General features: G+C 40.5%; 1 protein-coding gene across 2 annotated transcripts in view; it reads right to left on the bottom strand.

Moving 5' to 3' along the window:
- The window catches only part of TLL1 (tolloid like 1), a 180,739-nt gene that overhangs the window by 62,105 nt on the left and 93,897 nt on the right, over positions 1 to 24,737 (bottom strand). For both annotated transcript variants that reach the window (XM_073577057.1, XM_073577066.1), the window contains exons 4-5: positions 1,729 to 1,809; positions 1,463 to 1,615 (exon numbers count right to left, since the gene is read on the bottom strand). In XM_073577057.1, the coding sequence (XP_073433158.1) occupies positions 1,463 to 1,615; positions 1,729 to 1,809 (234 nt within the window). The remainder of the gene's footprint in view (positions 1 to 1,462; positions 1,616 to 1,728; positions 1,810 to 24,737) is intronic.

The raw sequence follows: 24,737 nt of genomic DNA, 5'->3' as shown, positions 1-24,737 counted from the left end.
CTAGCAAAATATAAAATAAATTAGTCCAACCACTAAACAGTGCAACGAGACCAAAAAAAAAAAATCGGAAAGCCAAAATCATGTTTTTTTGGTCACAGCAACAATGCAATAAAATGCAATAAGAGGTGATCAAAATAGCATATTTACCCCAAAATGGTGTCAATAAAAACATCAGCTCAGAGCACAAAAAATAAATCAGCCAGCTTCAGATGCTGAAAAATGAAAACGTTATGCTCCTTGGTAAATGGTGACAAAAGCAAAAACTTTTTTTTGTACAAATTTTTTTTTCACTACTTGTAAAAGAAATAAATTATACATGTTTAGTATCTGCATAGTATCTGCACTTGTACTGACCTGGAGAATCATAGTGGCAGGTCAGTTTTACCATAATAGTGAAAATGAGAAATTAAAAAAAAAAAAGCAGAAAACAATTGTGGAATTGCACTTTTTTTTGCAATTTCACAGCACTTGGATTTTTTCCCCCATTTTCCAGTACATATGGCAACATGAAGGGTGCCATTCAAAAGTCCATCTCATCCCAGAAAAAAAACGAACGGTCATTCGGCTTTATTGACTGAAATATAAAAAAGCTGTGGACCTTGGAAGAAGGGGAGAAAAATGAAAAAACAGAAAATGGCCTGTGGGTGAAGGGGTTAATCAAAATATTGTTTACACCAATATTAGAACCATACACTACTGAAGGTCCATTTACATGGAATGACCAGCGGCACGTTATAACTGCTGATTGGTAAACTTTTACCAGTCGGCGCTTGTTTAAATGTCTGTTTACACAAACCAAAGTAAACAATGCATACTGAGCAATTTATACTAGGCTACGATAGTACTTGGTAACGCGAGTCCTGTTTACACAGGATGATGGACCACTAAGAACGACGATATTTTGTGCTGCACAAAAGAACATTTCAGCCAATGAACAAGCATTTTATTCATTCATTGGATGATCGGTAGACTGTTTGCACGGCAAGATAATCGTGAAATGAGAATGTTTAACATTGTTGGTTCATGATTATCTTGCAGTGTAAATGCCCCTTAGGCCACATATAACGAACCTCTGCTGGCTGCTTTCTCTCTCTGCTAACCCACACAAAAAGAACACTTGACTCATCCGAACTCTCCTTTGATCTCTACAAGAGAGACACTGAGAGACCTCTGGGCAGCGGCTTATTTCCAGTGAGAACAGAAGGACACTTCTGTCATCAGGAAGGTCCCTTCTGTACCCCAGCATCATTTGTCACAGGAAAGCCAGGAGGCCCCCATGTACTTAAGCTGGCTTTCAGACAACCACGCTGATACCAGCACAGGTTGACAACTTTAGTCTAACGTGTATGGGAACCTGTAATGCTGAATAATGGAAAAAACGCAATGGGGTAACACTTTCCCCGCAATGCTTTTGATCTCTATAATAACAAACCATGAGTATTAACAAAAGAATGCATCTTACCAGTGAAGTTGCCTCCAATAATATATGGAATAACTCCCCCAGGCCATATTCTTTCTGTTCGTGAGGTAGCAGCTCTGGGAATTCTTCTCTTCTCACTTTTCCCTGAGGTTTTCAGATCTGCTTTTTCACCGGTTGCATTTATGCGCTCATTTCCTGTGGATTCAAATATCCATGTGTTAAACACAATGAGTGTGTATGGCACGATTAATGTGGCTTTAAAATACTATCATGCTGCTTTAAAAGGCTTATATAAATAGTTGGAATACCAGAGCCAAATCTTCTTATCCTGTCTATAAGCTGATAGAGTGCTCCTCTTTTTTTTGAAAGATCATGCTCTTCAAGGCCACCTTGAAAACATAAGAAAATATGTTACTTGCGATCATCAACAGTATTGCCAAACTACAAAAGCTATACACTAGACTTATAAGGAAAGCTCGCTTAGCTCAAGTCATTTTTAATCTGATTTCTAGAGCCTCAGCCAAGAACTCTTTTTTTTTTTTTTTTTACCACTAAACAAGTCACGACAATGACATCATCAAATTATTATCTAAAGTGTCTCTGCTCCTTGTGACCTTCACATCTTTTGTGAAATATTGATTGGCAGCCAGATGCACTGCTTTCATCTAGATTGCATACTGCTGACTGTTTTCATCTTCTGGTAATTAATTTTTCCCAACAAAAGGCTATTATGCGATCTAAAAAAAGGACACCCAAAACTGCAGTCAACAAACGTTTTTTAAAAACCTTTATTGGGTTTGAAATGGATATGAAAAACCACATCCTTAAATCACACTAGAACAGCAAGCTCTAAGGTTGTGGCGTCTTGTAATAAGATCTCAGAGGCATTCCCTGCATTGCGTTATAATCAATAGCACCGAGCTTCTCTGATACAACTAAAAATGCCAACAAAGGAAAACACAGATATTGGTTACTCTACAAATTAATAAAAATGGGTCATGAAAAATATATAGAAACAGCAATAATGGATTCTAGTTTGCGCAGTCCAATTACTCTTCCATGAGTAATGGAATGGAACTCACAAAACAATAAGGTTTATAAGGTCTGGGAAACAAGATAATGGCCACGTAACATTGAAAGGTGGGAGAGAATACAAAAAAGTGAGAAAGTAATCTTGACTTATCCCAAAGTTATTTCTAGCCACAACTTTAACCAAAATTTTCTTTTTGCCTAAAAGTGGCCATACACACTAGTTAGCAAGACTAAACAACCATTTGGCAAGAAATTGGAAGATAATTGGACAATAGACTCAAATCTATAAATACTAGACAATATTACATATATTTGCAACAAAAAGAGGGAAAATAAATCAACTTATTAACAGGCATAACTAAATTACTTATCATTATTCATTTATACAGTGGGGCAAAAAAGTATTTAGTCAGTCAGCAATAGTGCAAGTTCCACCACTTAAAAAGATGAGAGGCGTCTGTAATTTACATCATAGGTAGACCTCAACTATGGGAGACAAACTGAGAAAAAAAAATCCAGAAAATCACATTGTCTGTTTTTTTTTCATTTTATTTGCATATTATGGTGGAAAATAAGTATTTGGTCAGAAACAAAATTTCATCTCAATACTTTGTGATATATCCTTTGTTGGCAATGACAGAGGTCAAACGTTTTCTGTAAGTCTTCACAAGGTTGCCACACACTGTTGTTGGTATGTTGGCCCATTCCTCCATGCAGATCTCCTCTAGAGCAGTGATGTTTTTGGCTTTTCGCTTGGCAACACGGACTTTCAACTCCCTCCAAAGGTTTTCTATAGGGTTGAGATATGGAGACTGGCTAGGCCACTCCAGGACCTTGAAATGCTTCTTACGAAGCCACTCCTTCGTTGCCTGGCGGTGTGCTTTGGATCATTGTCATGTTGAAAGACCCAGCCACGTTTCATCATCAATGCCCTTGCTGATGGAAGGAGGTTTGCACTCAAAATCTCACGATACATGGCCCCATTCATTCTTTCATGTACCCGGATCAGTCGTCCTGGCCCCTTTGCAGAGAAACAGCCCCAAAGCATGATGTTTCCACCACCATGCTTTACAGTAGGTATGGTGTTTGATGGATGCAACTCAGTATTCTTTTTCCTCCAAACACGACAAGTTGTGTTTCTACCAAACAGTTCCAGTTTGGTTTCATCAGACCATAGGACATTCTCCCAAAACTCCTCTGGATCATCCAAATGCTCTCTAGCAAACTTCAGACGGGCCCGGACATGTACAGGCTTAAGCAGTGGGACACGTCTGGCACTGCAGGATCTGAGTCCATGGTGGCATAGTGTGTTACTTATGGTAGGCCTTGTTACATTGGTCCCAGCTCTCTGCAGTTCATTCACTAGGTCCCCCCGCGTGGTTCTGGGATTTTTGCTCACCGTTCTTGTGATCATTCTGACCCCACGGGGTGGGATTTTGCTTGGAGCACCAGATCGAGGGAGATTATCAGTGGTCTTGTATGTCTTCCATTTTCTAATTAATACTCCAAGCTGGTTGGCTATTGCAGATTCAGTCTTCCCAGCCTGGTGCAGGGCTACAATTTTGTTTCTGGTGTCCTTTGACAGCTCTTTGGTCTTCACCATAGTGGAGTTTGGAGTCAGACTGTTTGAGGGTGTGCACAGGTGTCTTTTTATACTGATAAGTTTAAACAGGTGCCATTACTACAGGTAATGAGTGGAGGAAAGAGGAGACTCTTAAAGAAGAAGTTACAGGTCTGTGAGAGCCAGAAATCTTGATTGCTTGTTTCTGACCAAATACTTATTTTCCACCATAATATGCAAATAAAATGAAAAAAAAAACAGACAATGTGATTTTCTGGATTTTTTTTTCCTCAGTTTGTCTCCCATAGTTGAGGTCTACCTATGATGTAAATTACAGACGCCTCTCATCTTTTTAAGTGGTGGAACTTGCACTATTGCTGACTGACTAAATACTTTTTTGCCCCACTGTATAGCACCATTGGTTCCATGGTGCTGTATATGAGATTTGGTTACATCAAAATACAAATATCACTTACAGTAGACAAACTAATAAAGGCAGACTGGTAAAGAGGAGAGGACCCTGCCCTTGGGGGCTTACATTCTACAGGATGATAAGGAAGGAGACAGTAGGTTGGGGGTTGCAGCAGCTCCGGTGGTGTTGAGGTGGCAGCGTGGTTATTGCAGGTTGTAGGCCTTCTTAGAGATGGGTTTTCAAGTTCTGTCTGAAGAATCCAAATGTGGTAGATAATCGGACATGTTGGAGCAAGGATTCCAGAGGATGAGGGATATTCTGGAAAAGTCTTGGAGGCAATTGGGTGAGGAGAAAATAAGTGTAGATGAGAGAAGGAAGTGTTGGGAGGCCCAGAGATTACGTGAGGGAAGATATTGGGAGATTAGTTCGGAGATATAGGGAGGAGAAAGGTTATGGATGGCTTTGTAGGTCTTTGTTAAATAGTTTAAATACACTCACTGGCCACTTTATTAGGTACACCTGTCCAACTGTGTGTTAAGACTTAATTTCTAATCAGCCAATCACATGGCGGCAACTCAGTGCATTTAGGCATGTAGACATGGTCAAGACAATCTCCTGCAGTTCAAACCGAGCATCAGTATGGGGAAGAAAGGTGATTTGAGTGCCTTTGAACGTGGCATGATTGTTGGTGCCAGAAGGGCTGGTCTGAGAATTTCAGAAACTGCTGATCTACTGGGATTTTCACGCACAACCATCTCTAGCGTTTACAGAGAATGGTCCGAAAAAGAAAAAAAATCCAGTGAGCGGCAGTTCTGTGGCCGGAAATGCCATGTTGATGCCAGAGGTCAGAGGAGAATGGGCAGACTGGTTCGAGCTGATAGAAAGGCAACAGTGACTCAAATTGCCACCCGTTACAACCAAGGTAGGCAGAAGAGCATCTCTGAACGCACAGTGCGTCGAACTTTGAGGCAGATGGGCTACAGCAGTAGAAGACCACACTGGGTACCACTCCTCTCAGCTAAGAACAGGAAACTGAGGCTACAATTTGCACAAGCTCATCGAAATTGGACAGTAGAAGATTGGAAAAACGTTGCCTGGTCTGATGAGTCTCGATTTCTGCTGCGACATTCGGATGGTAGGGTCAGAATTTGGCGTAAACAACATGAAAGCATGGATCCATCCTGCCTTGTATCAACGGTTCAGGCTGGTGGTGGTGGTGTCATGGTGTGGGGAATTTTTTCTGGGCACTCTTTGGGCCCCTTGGTACCAATTGAGCATCGTTGCAACGCCACAGCCTACCTGAGTATTGTTGCTGACCATGTCCATCCCTTTATGACCACAATGTACCCAACATCTGATGGCTACTTTCAGCAGGATAATGCGCCATGTCATAAAGCTCGAATCATCTCAGATTGGTTTCTTGAACATGACAATGAGTTTACTGTACTCAAATGGCCTCCTCAGTCACCAGATCTCAATCCAATAGAGCATCTTTGGGATGTGGTGGAACGGGAGATTCGCATCAGGGATGTGCAGCCGACAAATCTGCGCCAACTGTGTGATGCCATCATGTCAATATGGTCCAAAATCTCTGAGGAATGCTTCCAGCACCTTGTTGAATCTCTGCCACGAAGAATTGAGGCAGTTCTGAAGGCAAAAGGGGGTCCAACCCCTTACTAGCATGGTGTACCTAATAAAGTGGCCAGTGAGTGTATATACAGTGCCTACAAGTAGTATTCAACCCCCTGCAGATTTAGCAGGTTTGGTAAGATGCAAATAAGTTAGAGCCTTCAAACTTCACACAAGAGCAGGATTAATTAACAGATGCATAAATCTTACAAACCAAAAAGTTATGTTGCTCAGTTAAATTTTAATACATTTTAAACATACAAGTGTGGGTCAATTATTATTCAACCCCTAGGTTTAATATTTTGTGGAATAACCCTTGTTTGCAATTACAGCTAATAATCGTCTTTTATAAGACCTGATCAGGCCGGCACAGGTCTCTGGAGTTATCTTGGCCCACTCCTCAATGCAGATCTTCTCCAAGTTATCTAGGTTCTTTGGGTGTCTCATGTGGACTTTAATCTTGAGCTCCTTCCACAAGTTTTCAATTGGGTTAAGGTCAGGAGACTGACTAGGCCAATCCAACACCTTGATTTTTTGCCTCTTGAACCAGGCCTTGGTTTTCTTGGCTGTGTGCTTTGGGTCGTTGTCTTGTTGGAAGATGAAATGACTACCCATCTTAAGATCCTTGATGGAGGAGCGGAGGTTCTTGGCCAAAATCTCCAGGTAGGCCGTGCTATCCATCTTCCCATGGATGCGGACCAGATGGCCAGGCCCCTTGGCTGAGAAACAGCCACACAGCATGATGCTGCCACCACCATGCTTGACTGTAGGGATGGTATTCTTGGGGTCGTATGCAGTGCCATCCAGTCTCCAAACATCACGTGTGTGGTTGGCACCAAAGATCTCGATCTTGGTCTCATCAGACCAGAGAACCTTGAACCAGTCTGTCTCAGAGTCCTCCAAGTGATCATGAGCAAACTGTAGACGAGCCTTGACATGACGCTTTGAAAGTAAAGGTACCTTACGGGCTCGTCTGGAACGGAGACCATTGCGGTGGAGTACGTTACTTATGGTATTGACTGAAACCAATGTCCCCACTGCCATGAGATCATTCCGGAGCTCCTTCCTTGTTGTCCTTGGGTTAGCCTTGACTCTTCGGACAAGCCTGGCCTCGGCACGGGAGGAAACTTTCAAAGGCTGTCCAGGCCGTGGAAGGCTAACGGTAGTTCCATAAGCCTTCCACTTCCGGATGATGCTCCCAACAGTGGAGACAGGTAGGCCCAACTCCTTGGAAAGGGTTTTGTACCCCTTGCCAGCCTTGTGACCCTCCACGATCTTGTCTCTGATGGCCTTGGAATGCTCCTTTGTCTTTCCCATGTTGACCATGTATGAGTGCTGTTCACAAGTTTGGGGAGGGTCTTAAATAGTCAGAAAAGGCTGGAAAAAGAGATAATTAATCCAAACATGTGAAGCTCATTGTTCTTTGTGCCTGAAATACTTCTTAATACTTTAGGGGAACCAAACAGAATTCTGGTGGTTTGAGGGGTTGAATAATAAATGACCCTCTGAATAAACTTTTCACAATTTTAAAAAAAATTAAACAAAGAAATAACATTCTTTTTTGCTGCAGTGCATTTCACACTTCCAGGCTGATCTACAGTCCAAATGTCACAATGCCAAGTTAATTCCGAATGTGTAAACCTGCTAAATCTGCAGGGGGTTGAATACTACTTGTAGGCACTGTATATAGTATGGAGGGAATGAACCTTTTGGAAATCTCTATAGTTCTGAAATGCTTACCAATAAAACATGGTCTGATGTTCATCCAAATCACAATTATAGACCATCTACGTAAAATAACAACGTATGTAGCAAAGACAGGTTGGCTAGGGTTAAATTCTAGCTCTAATGGCTATGATTATTTGCATCTTGTTGGCTCTGCATGTAACCAGGCTAGTTGATCATCCAAATTAGTCCGCTAGGGAAGGCTAACCAGACTGGATGTGCCTTGGAGCTGAAGAGAAAGAGGATGGATTTTTTTTCAGAGAAGAGTCTGCCTAGGCAGTGAGCACAAAACTTCAAGTATAACTGGTAGTATTGGGCCTAGTGGCCAGTGTCAAGACTTCTGATATTTTTGTTTCATAGATAGAAGGAGTGCTTACATTTCCGTGCCTTAAAGGTCTGATATGTGCGTTACATACACATTTGTTGAGCGTGAAAATTGCTTCAAGACAATTAGCTAAAAGGTAGGTGAGAAGTGCAGATTACAGAAGAATGGAGCAAGATGCTAGAGTCCCACTACATTGTTTTCCTGCTGTGAGCAATAAGCAATATGTTTTCATTTTTTGATCAATGCCATTTGTCTCCTCAACAATTCCATACATTCTTATATGGAAAATAGAAAAAAAAAACACAATTATCATATATTAAAAGGAAAATTCTGCCAACATATAAACCTGACAAACAATAGGTAATTGTCTGATTTCCTCTAAGGTAAACGATTATACCAGTAAACTATTAAAAAATGGCATTAAACCAGATTACTTTTCCTCCTCACTCTGTGGAATGTTCTGGACATGGACAGTGCAACTCTGTGGGATTAGTTTGGTTAGATTGTGCTGGTCTATAATTGTAATTTAGATAACACTGGCCGATAATCGGGAACGAGCATTCCTAGAAACAGGCTATTAAATCTCTGGGCAGACGAGCAAAATGCTCATTTATAAGGTGATATGATTTTTAAGTTTACTTAAAAATCATTATTCTTGAGAGCACATTGTTTTGTGTAGACAGGACATGTGCTGCCGAGGAGAACGATACTTTACGTGCAAAGTGCAATCAAATTAACAATTGTTCTATTCACATGAAAAAGTACGACCAGCCTGTTTAAACAAGCTATTAAACAATTGCCCTGTAATAAATGCAGCCTTACTTTTTTTGCAACTATACAGAGACTTAGCGAGGATGAAAAATGACAGATGTTTGAGCACAGCTAGATCACATTGGCTCAGAAGTATTTCTGAACCTAGCAAATTCAATTATGAATAAAAACATAGAGATAATGCAATTTTATGAGATCACACATTTCTTGCCCTAACAAAATGTGATTCGTTACACATATTTATACCTTTTATGGCTGATGTTTTCTCAGCAAATATTTAAGACCAATGACTTCTCTGAACTGTTTTTCAGCGCAGAAATTAAATCTCGGAACTGGTGTCTCGCCTGTCAATCAATCTTATAGAGATAATTCAATAGAATAACAGCACACAACTGTTAATTTTGGGAAAATATGTGTGCAGTCTTCTGGGAATTTCTAGCGACTACAAAATAATAATTCTTACAGGCGTGTTTCTGGTCTACATAAAAAAAAAAAAAATCACTGAATTCTTGGTAGCAAAAGCATTCAAGTCATCCAAGGTTTCATTTGTTTTACAGAAGCAGAAGGCTTTATCATTATACTTGCCTTTCTCCAGTTTTGTAATCTTCACAATTATGTAAGATTTGCTCTAATCAATTCATTTTGGAAACCAAAGATGGTCACAAGTCAGGAGCAGGCAGACAAAAGAGGACCCTGTGCAAGAACAGAATATGGGCCCTTCGCAGTTCTATAGATCATAATGTACAATTCCATCTCCCTTGGAGGTACAAGTGGGCTCCCTTACCACTTGGACCCCTGAGCAGCTGAATAGGTTGCACCAATGGTATGTCTGCGCATGCTACAGTCATGACATATGAGTATGCTAAATAATACAACCCCTAAATAACGTATTTTAATGAGGTAGAAGAAACAAGAGGCTGCCAGACATTGCTACTTATCTCAAAGGGGAACCAAGGAACAAATATCTAGCTCAAGTCAGATGATTGTTAACCCTCAAACCATGTGGATGACAAACATTGTTCCAAAGAGTTCCAAGTCTGTCCACAGGTTGTTTGTGATACTTTAGCTCATCTGAATTTGCTTCAAGCATCACTGCAGCATTTTTTTTCTATTTCAGCGCTGGAGTGATCCTACTAACCTAAGGTTCCTGCAGCTAATATACTTGCAGCCTGCTGTTGTCAGCTCCTCTTGGCGCCATCTTGTGCCCTCAACTTCTAAATGAATGGAAGGCAGAAGTAATGGTCACAACATCTCAATGCAAGTTTCTGAGAGCCAGGTCACAAACTGCTGGAGACCGACCAGAACAGCGCTGATAAAAGATGAAGACGACAGGCAAGTATGAGACTAGGGACAGGGTACTTACATTAGTAGCACCACTTCAGGGCTGCAAGGGAAAAAAAAACACTGGAGTGGTGTTTTTGGTGAAGCTGATTTAGATCTTATTCCTGTGAAACCCCTAGCTGTTCACTGCCATAATGACAGCAGCAACCAACAGCAGGAGAAGAATGGTTTGACAAGTCAAAACTGCAGCCTTTTCATTACGTCAGAGTCAAGCTTCTTGACTTGGATGGAATGAGAAGGAAACAGTCACTAAGTTGCCGCAGATTGACTGTAGTCATCACATGGCAATCCGACAGTCTGGAGGTGAACACAGCTGCGAAAAGGAAGGCATGGCACTGCTCATGGAAGTCAGTACAGTTTTTATTCCTTATTCTTATTATACCCCCTTAGCCAAATGAGCAGGACAAGAGAAGAAAAATCCAATTCTCACACATTCTCCAGACTACTGCCTGTTGAATACAGGCCATCATTGACGATTCCATTATGTTTAGAAGCATTTCTGTTAAAAGATTATGAGAAATACAAATTTCTTGTTTCGTCCCTGTCAGTAGATATCAAATAATGTATAATGGAAGGTGAATGAAAATCCTTTTATAGAAGAATTGATTCACTATAGAAGGCAAAGTTATGACATTCTTGAAGAAAGGCAAATCTGTGCTTTATAATAATTTAATACATCAGGGCCAGACTGCCATCTAAAAATGTTGTCAAATTCCTATGGACAAGTGTAGGCAATAGGCAACTCCTGGTCTGAATTTCAACCCATGTCTGCTGAATCTTTTTTTTTTTTTTTTTTTTTTTTTAAACCATTTAAAAATTTAGAAGGCTTATGTATTTATTGACCTTTATGAAAGCAATTATACCTGGAGATCAATGAGGAGTCCACATGTTTTCCTCGTAACTAGTATATGATATAATTAGTTCTGGCAGGAAAATGACAAAGTTGTAATTGCTACAAAAGAGTATGTTACCATGCGTGAAGAAGGTATCATTATACACTTAATAATGGGTCTGTCTAAGGGAATAATCATGCATCATCAAAAGTTTTCTATCATTAAGATAGCATTCACGTAGGTGAAAGTGTCAACGAAAAACTATTTAAATAAATTACACTATATTCTCCTTAAGATGTGACTTGCTGTAGGTTCTTACTGTATTTGAAGGTCTCCATTTTTTTACTATATAACTTAGAATTATAAAACAAAAATAATCTATTTTTAATCCCACTATAAAGCTGTCCTTTGGATCTATAGTTATGTATCTTGCTTCTTAGGGTTCACTTAGACAGGCCTATAAGGGAATGAATGTTTCTCAGTTTCCCAATTATTGGCATGTCTAAACAGGCTGGCAATTACATGATGAACAAGCAAAATTATTTGCTCGTCAGGCAAGCTGATTTTTAAGCAAGCTTAAAAAAAATAGTTCTTGACATTATATAATCCTTTGTAAAAAGGACAAGTGATACTGAGAACATTCATGACTATTTATTTATTTTTTTTACCATTGACTTAAGAATAGGCAAGTAGTTGCAAACTATTTGCCTGTTGTACCCAACACCGATAACTGCCGGCTATTCAGCAGCTTGACTGATGTCACATAGACAGAGCAATGGCATTTCTTTCATTCTGCTCTGTTGACAGGACGTGACAGCCAATGTCACACTAATTGTTAGCCGGCTCACCGCTGCTTATCTGCATTGTCAATCAGCATGACGATGGCAGTCACACCCCGTTGACAAAGTAGTTTGGAATTGGGTTGCTCTGTTGACGTTGAGCAGCTCATTCACTGGCAGGAGCAGTCGGTGACCACTCTGAGTTGGCGTTGTGTAGAACAGGCAGGAAGTTGCCTCTGCCTGTACTACCATCATGTTAGTTTTTAGGCCAATAGTAAAAAAATATACAATAGTCCTAGACAACTCCTTTAACAATTGTTCTGTGTATATGGAAGTGAAGTCATCTGATCTAAACAAGCATATAGCCGATTGGCTATTAACATCTGAAGTCGGCTAGTTTAAGTGTGTCCTGAGGCAAGCTTCACAATCCTAACACAACCCTTTGTAATAACACCTCATACCTCAGCTGAGGCATTTGGAATAATTTTTCACGTAATAGAACTATGAGCAGAGAAGCAGAAATATATTTGTTAGCAGGCGAGACTGTTCTGTTTTGTTCTAGACATATCTGTTACCGACAAAAAGATCGCAGTCCAAAAAAAGGAGGATGTTAATTATAAATTGACCATGCACTACAGTACTCGTATAACTCCAAGCTATAAAAGTGACACATCCACAATCTAATAAAATGCAAAAGCATGCATCTTTCAAACCAGAAATAGTTGGCAATACATATTACTGTAAGGAGGCCATACACTACAGCGTAAACAAAAGTCAAAGCATCCTGAATATTACATGTATCACTGTAGATACTTAGGGTACCGTTACACTTAGCGATGCACCAGCGATCCCGACAACTATATGGATCGCTGGTGCATCGCTAAGTGGTCGCTAGTGAGCTGCCACACAGGCAGATCTCACCAGCGACATCGCAGGGGTCGGGGGTCACTACTTACCTGTCAGACGAGGCGATCCTGACGTCCTCCCGCCCGCGTCCACGTGTCGCTCGTCGGCGCCACAGGAGGCCCAGCAGGAAGCGCCCGACGAGAAATGGTCCAGGAGCTTCTCGCGCGATCAGCGATTACCAGTGGGGGAGCGGTCGGAGGCAAGTATCAAATGTAGCGATATCGCTAGCAATATCGCTGCTACGTCACAAAAACCAGTGACGTTACAGCGATATTGCTATGTGTAACGGGGGCTTTACCCATGTTAGATCACACACTATACATTGCTGCTGCCCCACACATCTGTGCAGCGACAGTAATGGAGGAGGGGAGTAATTAGCAGGAATCTGATTAGCTGTTACAAGCAAAACATACTTTAAATTAGAAAAATGAAAAAAAAAAATAAAAAAAAATGCATGAACCTCATTACGCTACTTTTGTATTTTTTAAGTTTACGCCTTGACATTAAAGACAATAAACTAAAACAACTAAAACTACCTTTACAAGTCTTTGCTGTTTAACTGGACAAAAGCTAATAAACACCATAGTTTAGGGAGGATCACAAACCTGCAAGTGATTTATAGAGTCAGTTAAGTTTAAAATTGTTTATGACTTTTAAAAATAGTTCAAATCTGTCTACATTAGAGCTGGCTTCTCCGTGATGCTTTCAAGAATACCTGGCTATTTTGTTCACAAACACCAAGGTCCTGATTCATCAAAGCTTTTACACCAGAAAACAGGCAGAAAAAGCCTTAAAGAAAACCTTTCAGTGCAATTTTGCAATGTGAGGACCTGGCTGTAATGGTGCTGTAGTACTGATTACACAGATACCTTTAGTGAAGAAATCTGCTTTGTGATTCTTCTGTAATTGTAAGGGGGTTACAGTAGCCATCCTAAACCCCTGAGCATGTCCCCTGGTCTATAGTGTAAATACTGTATATGTATAGTTATATTTCATTCCTCTGTATGTGTAAATGTGTTGTAATATATGTATCATACAGGAACAGTGTACTATTAGTGTTAGTTCACTAGATGTAGATAGGGAGCCTAATATAGGCTTGATAAGAGTGTAAATAGTTAACTGTAGGAGGGGTCACTGTGGTTAGAGGAAGGGAGCTTCCCGAATACAGGTAGAAGGATGAGGACGCCCATAGAGCTCGGGTGGGCTAATAGCCTGGGCAACTTAGATACCCCGTAACGTTTTGTTCAAGCAAGAGCCCAGATGTCCAGAGCGAGTGGGACAGTACAGTCACAGCTGCAGGAGCTACAAGTGTGTAAGCTACAGGAGAAGACCGCTCACCATGTGGCAGGTCATAGCATGGACTGATACCCTCAGATGCTGGGCGAAATGGCTGAGGGAACACCCAGTTGCAGTGAGTCTGGACAGGGAGGACGCCGAGAAAATGTACCATAAGGTACGACCCAATCTCGAGCCGTGTGACAGGGAGAGAAGTGAAGGGAAAGCTGGAGTGATGTGTAATGTGGAACCTGCAGTGGATGCTGTACTGAACCTGAATGTGCTCCAAAGACATGAGAGTAAAGTTTTGCGTTTTGAGTTACAACTGGATTGTTATTTCACAAACGGCTAGAGGTGACCTTAGAGAGCAAAGGAAGAACCCTGATGAACCCTGATGGCGCAGAGAACGGAGACGCAAGTAAGCTGAAAGTGAAATGTGATTTTTAAGTAAAAGGAGGTCAGGGTCTGCAAAGCCCAATAAACTCAGCCATGACTACTGCCCTGGCCAACCTTTAAACAAAAACCATTTGTAGTTTTCTGCTAAGTAGATTTTGGTTCACAAGGGTCGGACTGTACAGGGAGGTCTTCTCCTCCCTGTCTGTGATTCCCTGGCCCCTTTACCTGCCTCCAGTTTTTGAATGACCCACTACTCTGCTTGAAACCTCAGCAGTGACCCGTCAGTCAAAAGAGCAAAGGAAGGTGGAGGGGCTGGGGAATCACAGACTGGGAGGAGAAGACCCAATGCGCAGTCTGGCCCCTGTGCACTGAAATATAATTAGCAAAAATTGCATCACTGTAGTGAGTATTATAGTGCCTTTAAAGTCATTTCCTTAAATTCCAAAATCGTGCTGACGGGTTCTCTTTAGAAAGTGTAAAAATCTTTTGAACAATGCCATGCTTCATGCCATTTTCGTGTATCTTTGTCAAAGTGGGTGGGGATAGGCCGTGATGGGGGCAAAACTGGTGTAGCGATTCCCACTATTTAAAATTCATGATGAGCCGTGGTGTACCTTAAACCCCAAATATTACACCAATCCTTGACTGACTGGAGTAAGATGTGTACCAAGGTTTATATGGAGGCATACGCCCCTTTGTGCCTCACCTGACTCATTAAGAAGCATACACTTCCAACTCCTCATTACGGCCAGAGTAAAAATCGTCGGTCTTGATTAATGAGGGCCAAAATGCCTTTCAGGAAAAATTATCCAGGGAAAAGTGTAATAAATAACAAATATGCATTTCAATAAATTACAAAAGAAAACGTAGTTACTTACCGATAACGGTATTTCTCAGAACCCATGACAGCACCAAGGAGAGACGGGTTCCGCCCATCAGGGACAGGAACCTACAGATAAAAGGGCGGGACCTCTCCTCTGCCCCCCAGTTGGTTACAGAGCATCAGAGGGTCTCCAGGTTAGTTAAACAACAGAATTATATAACATTATAATATTGCTTATTATCAAAGAACTCCGTGCCTATACGAAAACTCTGAACAGTAAAACGTGCTCACCGCACACGTGATGGGGGAAAAATAAGCAGGTGCTGTCATGGGCTCTGAGAAATACTGTTATCGGTAAGTAACTACGCTTTTCTCTCTCACCCATGACAGCACCATGGAGAGAATTACAGAGACTGGTAGGGAGAGAACACAACCTGAAGGACCCTTCTCCTGAAGGTCAAGTCAGATGTAGAGGCTAAATCTAACTGATAGTGTCTAAAAAAGATTGAAGGTGATGACCAGGTGGCCGCCTTACAGATCTGTTCTATTGACACCTCAGATCTCTCAGCCCATGAGGTTGCCATTGCTCTTGTGGAATGGGGCTCTCAATCCATCCAGGATGGCATTCGCGCTGGAAGAATAGGCCAGGACAATCACATCCCTTATCCACCTTGCCAGGGTACTCTTGGACACGTTGAGTCCCTTCCTGGGCCCCTGGAAACACACACAAAAAGAGAACCTTCTTTCCTACACCCCTTAGTGGCCTCTAGGTATTGAACTAGGGATCTCTTCACATCAAGGGTGTGAAACCGCTCTTCTCCCCTATTCTTAGGATTCGGGCAGAAGGAAGGACTACTTATTGGGACCTATGAAAATGCGATGCTACTTTAGGTAAGTAGGCCGGGTCATGCTTTAGGATGACTATCTTCCAAATTTTTTGTAAATGGTGGTACTGCAGATAAAGCCTGAATATCGCTCACCCTACTGGCCGATGTTAGTGCTACCAGCAGAACAGTCTTTAACAATAAGATTTTTATAGAGGCTGTCATGGGTGAGAGAAATCTAGACTTTTTTAATCTTTATATATTTATTAGTAAAAGAAAAGATTCTTTTAAAAAAAATTTCTATCACAACTCCGCTCTATTTGCCAGCTTGACTGCTCCTAACACACATATGCCAATCACATATCGTCATTCACGTTATGAATACTTCAGCTTCTCAACATCAGGATACTGACAATATGAATATGATTAATCAATCTGCAGGGAGATAGTGGTACTGAAGAAATATAAGTTTAGACTAGTAAATCCCACTAATAAGCTAAATTAGGTTACCATATATACTCGAGTATAAGCCAACACCCTAATTTTGCCACCAAAAACTGGGAAAACTTATAGACTCGAGTATAAGCCTAGGGTGGAAAATACAGCAGCTACTGGTGAATTTAAAAAATAAAAATAGATACCAATAAAAGTAAAATTAATTGAGACATCAGTAGGTTAAATGTTTTTGAATATCCATATTGAATCAGGAGCTCCACATAATGCTCCATACAGTTCTTGATAGCCCCATAAGATGCTCCATACAAAATATATTAATGCTGCACAAAGGTTAATAATGGCCACATAAGATGCTCCGTAGAATAATATGCCCCATATGCTGCTCCATAAAGGTTATGGCCCCATGAGATGCTCCATAGATTATGCCCCCATAAGATGCTCCATAGATTATGCCCCCATGTGCTTCCGCTGCTACTGCATTTAAAAGTAAAAAACTACATACTCACCTCTCTGTCGCTGGGGGCCAGGTGCCGGTGTCACTGCTGGCACCTGAGATATTCACCTGTCCGGGGTCCATCGCTGCTTACTGCTGTCTGGCACGTCATATGTCAGTGACATTCAGATGACGTGCCAGACAGCAACAAGCAGCGAAGGAGCGGGGACAGGTAAATAGCGCTATACTTACCCATCCTGGCGCGGTCTCTACAGCCCCGTTCTCCCACGGTCTCCCTTCCTGCCTTCAGCGGTCACGTGGTACCGCTCATTAAACTCATGAATATGCGCATATTCATGAGTTTAATGAGCAGTACCATGTGACCGCTGAAGGAAGGAAGGGAGATCACGGAGAAGCTGGGGGCTGCAGAGACCGCGCCAGGACGTGTAAGTATGACCTGGCACCCCCGCCCCCCTGGGGTATATGACTTGAATATAAGCCGAGAAGTGGACTTTCAGCCCCAAAAAATGGGCTAAAAATCTCGGCTTATATTCGAGTATATATAGTATGGTTTTTTTAATTGCATTTTTACATAGTTTTTCTTCGAATAAGGGTTCGCTAAGGGTATGTGCACATGTTGCGGATTCGCGTGTGGATTTTTCCGCATGGAATCTGCAGAATCCGCAGGTCAAAATGCCTGCATTTTACCTGCGGAATTTCTGCGGATTGCTAGTGGATTTTGCATGTGTTTTTACACCTGTGGATTCCTATAATGGAATGGGTGTGAAAATGCTGCAGAATCCACACAAAGAATTGACATGCTGCGGAAAATAAATCGCAGCGTTTCCACGCGGAATTTCCCGCATGTGCACAGCGGTTTTTATTTTCCATAGCCTAGTATTGTACTGTACTGTATTGTACTGTTCCAATAGGTGGCACTAGAGTTCTAGTCCTCTTCCTCTCTGAAGAGACAATTTGCATAATTAGCATATTTCCCAGAGGAGCATTGCAGCTTTAAGTCTCCTCACCTCGACATGCTTAGCATGTCATTCTCCGCAAGGATAAATGATACTTCTTGGATATCGGTCAGACGCCTCTCACACAGCCAAACCAGATCTCACACTTTGCACTGACACAGTGTCTGCAAATTGAGATTCTGGCTTGGCTTTTATCCTAAGTCATGTAACAAGGCTTTTTAAAGGGTCAACATTGACTTTTAGGATTGCTACTTCCAATAGGTGGCACTAGAGTCCTAGTCCTCTTCCTCTCCTGAAGAGACAATGTGCATAATCTACAAGTAACTGCACACATTAGTATTCCCTGCAGACATTTCTGCATTGAAATTGAGTCATTTAGCAGGAAAAACGCTGAATAAAAAAGTACATTTCTGATGCATTTTTTCTATTTATTAACCCCTTTATGACCTTGAACGTAGCCATATATCCAGGTTGCCTGGTACTTCATGACGATCGCCCACGTACTTAATGCCAGAAGCGGTGCTGCACTGCTCCCGGCACTTTAACCCCATAAATGCTGTGATCAAAATCAATCGCAGCATTTAGAGCAGACAGAGTGAGGAAGCTTCCTCTGCCCTTGGATCGGCGCCCCGCAACACGATCGCGGGGGCCCAATCCTTACTATGGTGACCCAATGTCACCAAGTCACCAGAGCTAGAAAACGTGCTAGGATTATGCTCATTGCATGATCTTAGAAGTTTGTCTATCAGTGCAGTGATCTTGCATTCCTATGCTGTAAAAGCGATAAGCCTGCTAAAAGTGAAAGTCTCATAATGGGGACAAAGCAAAAAAGTAAAAAAAAAAGTTTTTTTAAAAATCAGATTTAAAAAAACAAAATCACAAAATAATTAGAAAAAAATAGATACTGTGCCCATAAATAAATATTTTTTACGGAAAAAGTACACATATTTAGTAACATAGTTTTGAAGGCTGAAGGGAGACCTTATGTCCATCTAGTTCAGCCTATTTGTAGTGCAGCTGTTCTGCATTGTTGATCCTGGGGAAGGCAAAAAACCCACAGAGTAGAAGCCAATTTTCTCCATGGGGAAAAAAATTCCTTCCCCTAAGCTGGGTCAACCATCTACCTATATTATTACGTTATTCGTAACCTTCTATACTGTTACTCACAAGAAAAGCATCCATTCCTTTCTTTAATTCATTCAGTGAGTCGGCCATCACCACTTCCTCAGGAAGAGAATTCCAGAGCCTCACTGCTCTTACCGTGAAGAACCCTCTTCTATGCTGGTGCAGAAATCGTCTTTCCTCCAAGCGAAGCGAATGCCCCCTTGTTCTGTTTAGTATCGCCGCATCCGAAGCTAACCAACCTATAAAACTGACCCATTAGTTAACCCCTTTAGTGAACACAATTAAAAAATAAATATCATCATACTGCTGAACAAAAAGTGGAATAAAATGTGATCAAGAAGATGAATGTAAATAAAAATGGTACCGCTATAAACTTCATATTGCCCCGCAAAAAAAAAAACAAGCCGCCATTCAGCTCAATCAGCAAAAAAATAAAAAGTCAAGTTATAGCTGTCAGAATAAAGCAATGCAAAAATAATTATTTTTTCTACAAAATAATTTTTGTGTAAAAGTGCAAAAACATAATAAAAAAGATATAAAATGTAAGTGTACTGACTCGAACAACAAATCTGCCTTATCAATTTTACCACACATGGAACGTCATAAAATAAAACCCCAAAAAACTATTCCTGAGTTGCTGACGCTTGTTCATTCTGCCTTCCAAAAAACGGACAAGAAAGCGATCAAAAAATAAGTGACCATGGCTCTGTCGGCTGAACTATGGAAAACTTACAGCTTTCAAAATATGGGATACAAAAAGTAGTTTTTGAAAAAAAAAAAAAAAAAACGCCTTTTAGTGTGTGACAGCTGCCAAAGAAAACTATCTAAATTTTGAATTTCTGAAACCGCACTGACCCGAACTATAAGGTTGTCTAATTACTTATACCACATGAAGAACGGTGTAAAAAAAAAAAAAATAAATAAAACCAGTTCTTCACCTGCTGTTGATTTTTTTCATTCTGTTGTTCATTCTTACCCAAAGATCGCAGTAAGGCTTGACTCACCTGCGCTTTACGCTGAGAGCTTGCATCGTGATTTTCATGTAAATCTCTGAAATACGTGATTCAGATGGAACCCCTGGCAGAAGATTCCCTATAATGAGGCTGATGGACTCACTGTGGATGCCGTCTGACCTGTAATCCAGCATTGTCCGTCTTTTTAGGCGTGCATAAATGTGCAATCAGCTACCGTTTTGTGCACTTCTGAAAAGAAGGACAATGCTGATAGAGGTCAGAAGGAATCCAAAGTAACTCTGCTTCCTCATTATAGTGAATGGCTCCCTCAGGGGTTTCATCGGAATCATATTACTCAGAGATTTAGATTGAAACTCCTATATAAATGTTCACCGTAGAGCGCCGGATAAATGGGATCACAAACGGTATGTAAAATGTTTCTAGCAAAAGCTTCAAATCAATCAACAAAAAAAAGCAAATCTCCGCTCAGGTCCATCATCTGTCAAAGGAAATATCGGAGCGTCCACGTTACTGGTAGCACAAAGGCTCTTTAAAAGCGCTATGACTCTTTGCCCCCCAAAAGATATCCAGCTAATTCTGCGCTCTCAAATAAAATTACCCCCTCCCTTCTACGCACCACAGTGTGCCTAAACTGCAGTTAGCCTCCATATGTTTGGCATTTCTGTAGCGATGAGAGCCCACTTAATTTATGGGTGCATATCTCCAGAAGCACAAGCTGAGCACAACGTACTGGTCTCTACAACGTTCTGGTCACTACAACGGCAGTTTGCAAGTTTCACTCCGCAACATCCACTGCTGCTTGTTTCTGGAAAACACACATGGAGTAAAAATCATCACTACACCTGTAGATAAATTCCCAAAGGGGTATAATTTCCAAAATGGGGTCACTTGAGGGGGGGATGCTGCTCTTCTAACACTTAGGGGTTCTATATATGGAATCTTCAAAAACATTGTAGAAAATTATGCGTTCCAGGAGGCAAATAGTGCTCCGACCGTCCCTCCTGAGTCTTGCCGTGTGGCTACAACAGTACTGTAAAGCCATATAAAGGGTATTTATACATTCAGCATAAATGGTTCGAAAAACTGTGAAAATGTAAAATCTCGAGCCAAAACAAAATTTTGGTGGTAAAAATATAATTATTTTTTCTTCACTGCCAAATGGTATAAAATTCTGTGACCCACCTATGTATGGTGTGAACATGATCACTGCACCCCTTGATGAATTCATTGAGAGGTGTAATTTGTGAAATGGCGTCTTTTATGAGGGTTATGCTGTTTTGGCACTTCAGGAGCTCTAACAATCTGACATGGCACTCCAATATGGCGCTTCATCCCTTCTGAGCTTTGCATTGTGCTTCAAAAGTAGTTTTTGATCACATATGGGGTATTGGCGTACTCGAGAGAAATTGCACGACACATTTAGAGTTCCCTGTTACCCTTATGAAAATAAAAAAAATTGGGGCTAAAATAACATTTTTGTGGGAAAATTTATTTTAAATGTACCCCAAAATTTGATGTGCATTTTCTCCTGTTATATTGTGAAAATAAAAAATTTGGCACTAAAAGAAAATTTCTGTGGAAAAAATGTGATTTTTTTATTTTCACGGTTCTACATTATATACTTCTGTGAAGCACCTGGTATTTCAAGGTGCGCACCACACATCTAGATAAGTTCCCTGGGGGGTCTAGTTTCCAAAAGCATATCACTTGTGGGGTTTTCACTGTATAGGCACATCAGGGGCTCAAAACGCGACATGGCGTCTGCTCACTATTTCAGCAAATTTTATATTAAAATAATCAAACGATGCTTCTTCCCTTCTGAGCCTTGCCATGAGCCCAAGCAGTGGTTTTCTCTCACATATGGGGTATTGGCATGCTCAAAAGAAATTGAACAAAATTTTTAGGAGGTCCATTTTTTCCTGTTACCCTTGTGAAAATAAAGAGATTTGGGTCTGAAGTAAATTTTTGTGAAAAAACGTTAAATGTTAATTTTTTTCCATCCACATTCTAAAAATTCCTGTGAAGCTCCTGAAGGGTTATTAAACTTATAGAATGTGCTTTTGAGCACCTTGATGGAGTGGGGTTTTTTTTTTAGAATGGTATTACTTTTGGGTATTTTCTGTTATATAGGCCCCTCAAAGTCACTTCAAATGTAATGTGGACCCTAAAAAAAAATAGTTTTTAAATAATTTGTAAACTTTGTTGAAAAATAAAAAATAAAAAAAAAGTGGTCAACTTTTAACCTTCCTAACAGAAAAAAAAATATGTTTCAACAATTGTGCTGATGTAATGTACAGTTGTGGCCAAAGTATTGACACCCCTGCAATTCTGTCAGATAATACTCAGTTTCTTCCTGAAAATGATTGCAAACACAAATTCTTTGGTATTATTATCTTCATTTAATTTGTCTTAAATGAAAAAACACAAAAAGAATTGTCCTAAAGCCAAATTGGATATAATTCCACACCAAACATAAAAAAGAGGGTGGACAAAAGTATTGGCACTGTTCGAATAATCATGTGATGCTTCTCTAATTTGTGTAATTAACAGTACCTGTAACTTACCTGTGGCACCTAACAGGTGTTGGCAATAACTAAAGCACACTTGCAGCCAGATGACATGGATTAAAGTTGACTCAACCTCTGTCCTGTGTCCTTGTGTGTACCACATTGAGCATGGAGAAAAGAAAGAAGACCAAAGAACTGTCTGAGGACTTGAGAAACCAAATTGTGAGGAAGCATGAGCAATCTCAAGGCTACAAGTCCATCTCCAAAGACCTGAATGTTCCTGTGTCTACCGTGCGCAGTGTCATCAAGAAGATTAAAGCCCATGGCACTGTGGCTAACCTCCCTAGATGTGCACGGAAAAGTAAAATTGACAAGAGATTTCAAAGCAAGTTTGTGCAGATGTTGGATAAAGAACCTCGACTAACATTCAAACAAGTTCAAGCTGCCCTGCAGTCCGAGGGTACAACAGTGTCAACCCGTACTATTCGTCGGCGTCTGAATGAAAAGGGACTGTATGGTAGGAAACCCAGGAAGACCCCACTTCTTATCCCAAGACATAAAAAAGCCAGGCTGGAGTTTGCCAAAACTTACCTGAAAAAACCTAAAACGTTTTGGAAGAATGTTCTCTGGTCAGATGACACAAAAGTAGAGCTTTTTGGGCAAAGGCATCAACATAGAGTTTACAGGAGAAAAAAAGAGGCATTCAAAGAAAAGAACATGGTCCCTATAGTCAAACATGGCGGAGGTTCCCTGATGTTTTGGGGTTGCTTTGCTGCCTTTGGCACTGGACTGCTTGACCGTGTGCATGGCATTATGAAGTCTGGAGACTACCAACAAATCTTGCAGCATAATGTAGGGCCCAGTGTGAGAAAGCTGGGTCTCCCCTCAGAGGTCATGGGTCTTCCAGCAGGACAATGACCCAAAACACATTTCAAAAAGCACTAGAAAATGGTTTGACAGAAAGCACTGGAGACTTCTAAAGGTGGCCAGCAATGAGTCCAGACCTGAATCCCATAGAACACCTGTGGAGAGATCTAAAAATGGCAGTTTGTAGAAGGCACCCTTCTAATATCAGGGACCTGGAGCAGTTTGCCAAAGAAGAATGGTCTAAAATTCCAGCAGAGCATTGTAAGAAACTCATTGATGGTTACCGGAAGCGGTTGGTCGCAGTTATTTTGGCTAAAGGTTGTGCAACCAAGTATTAGGCTGAGGGTGCCAATACTTTTGTCTGGCCCATTTTTGGAGTTTTGTGTGAAATGATGAATGTTTTGCTTTTTGCTTCATTCTCTTTTGTGTTTTTTCATTTAAGACAAATTAAATGAAGATAATAATACCAAAGAATTTGTGTTTGCAATCATTTTCAGGAAGAAACTGAGTATTATATGTCAGAATTGCAGGGGTGTCAATACTTTTGGCCAAAACTGTAGACATGAAGGAAATGTGATTTATTAACTATTTTGTGTGACACGAGTCTCTGATTTAAGGGCAGAAAAATAAAAAAATTGCTAAATTTTCAAAATTTTTGCCAATTCACAAATAAAACAGAAGTCATATTGAACAAATTTTTACCACTTTTATGAAGTACATTATGTCACAAAAAAAAATCTCAGAATCAGTTTGATGTGATGAAGCGTTCCAGAGTTATTACCGCTAAGCGACAATGGTCAGAATTGTAAAATTTGGCCTGGTCAGGAAGGTGCAAACATAGTTGGAGTTTAAAGGGGTTAAAATGGGTGAAAAAATGTTGAAAGAATTGACACGTTGCAAACATGTGCATGAGCTTTCAGAAATCTCACTTTGCTTGGACAGTAAAATTCTGCCCTTTTCAAGGCAAAAATGCGACTTGTGAACATACCCTTAAGTATTACCTGCAAATCTCAGTTTCATAAAGGAATGGTGGTAATGGACATACAGAAGCTAATACAACATGTATGATTGCAAGTTTTCAGTTGAAAATATAGTAAATATAGTAAATCCCCAGTGTGTCAATCACATGTTCTTCACTACACAATAGTTCTGAATTTTTTTTGACCCAAGAAAAAATTGAGATAAAACATTTTATTTCTAAAAACTTATTTGAATGGACACATTATTTAACAAAAAAAGTCAATTTTTACAGCGACATAACTGGGAGAACTAACAAATATGCAAACCAAAATGAAAAATATTACCAGTATGTTGGGAATGAGAACATAATTGTTTTTAAAACAAAA

Source organism: Dendrobates tinctorius, unplaced genomic scaffold (assembly GCF_039654945.1).
Source record: "Dendrobates tinctorius isolate UK_male_01 unplaced genomic scaffold, ASM3965494v1 ptg000008l, whole genome shotgun sequence".
Taxonomy (NCBI): Eukaryota; Metazoa; Chordata; class Amphibia; order Anura; family Dendrobatidae; genus Dendrobates; species Dendrobates tinctorius.
The sequence above is the reverse complement of the archived record's forward strand: the minus strand, read 5'-3'. Positions and strand labels throughout refer to the sequence as shown.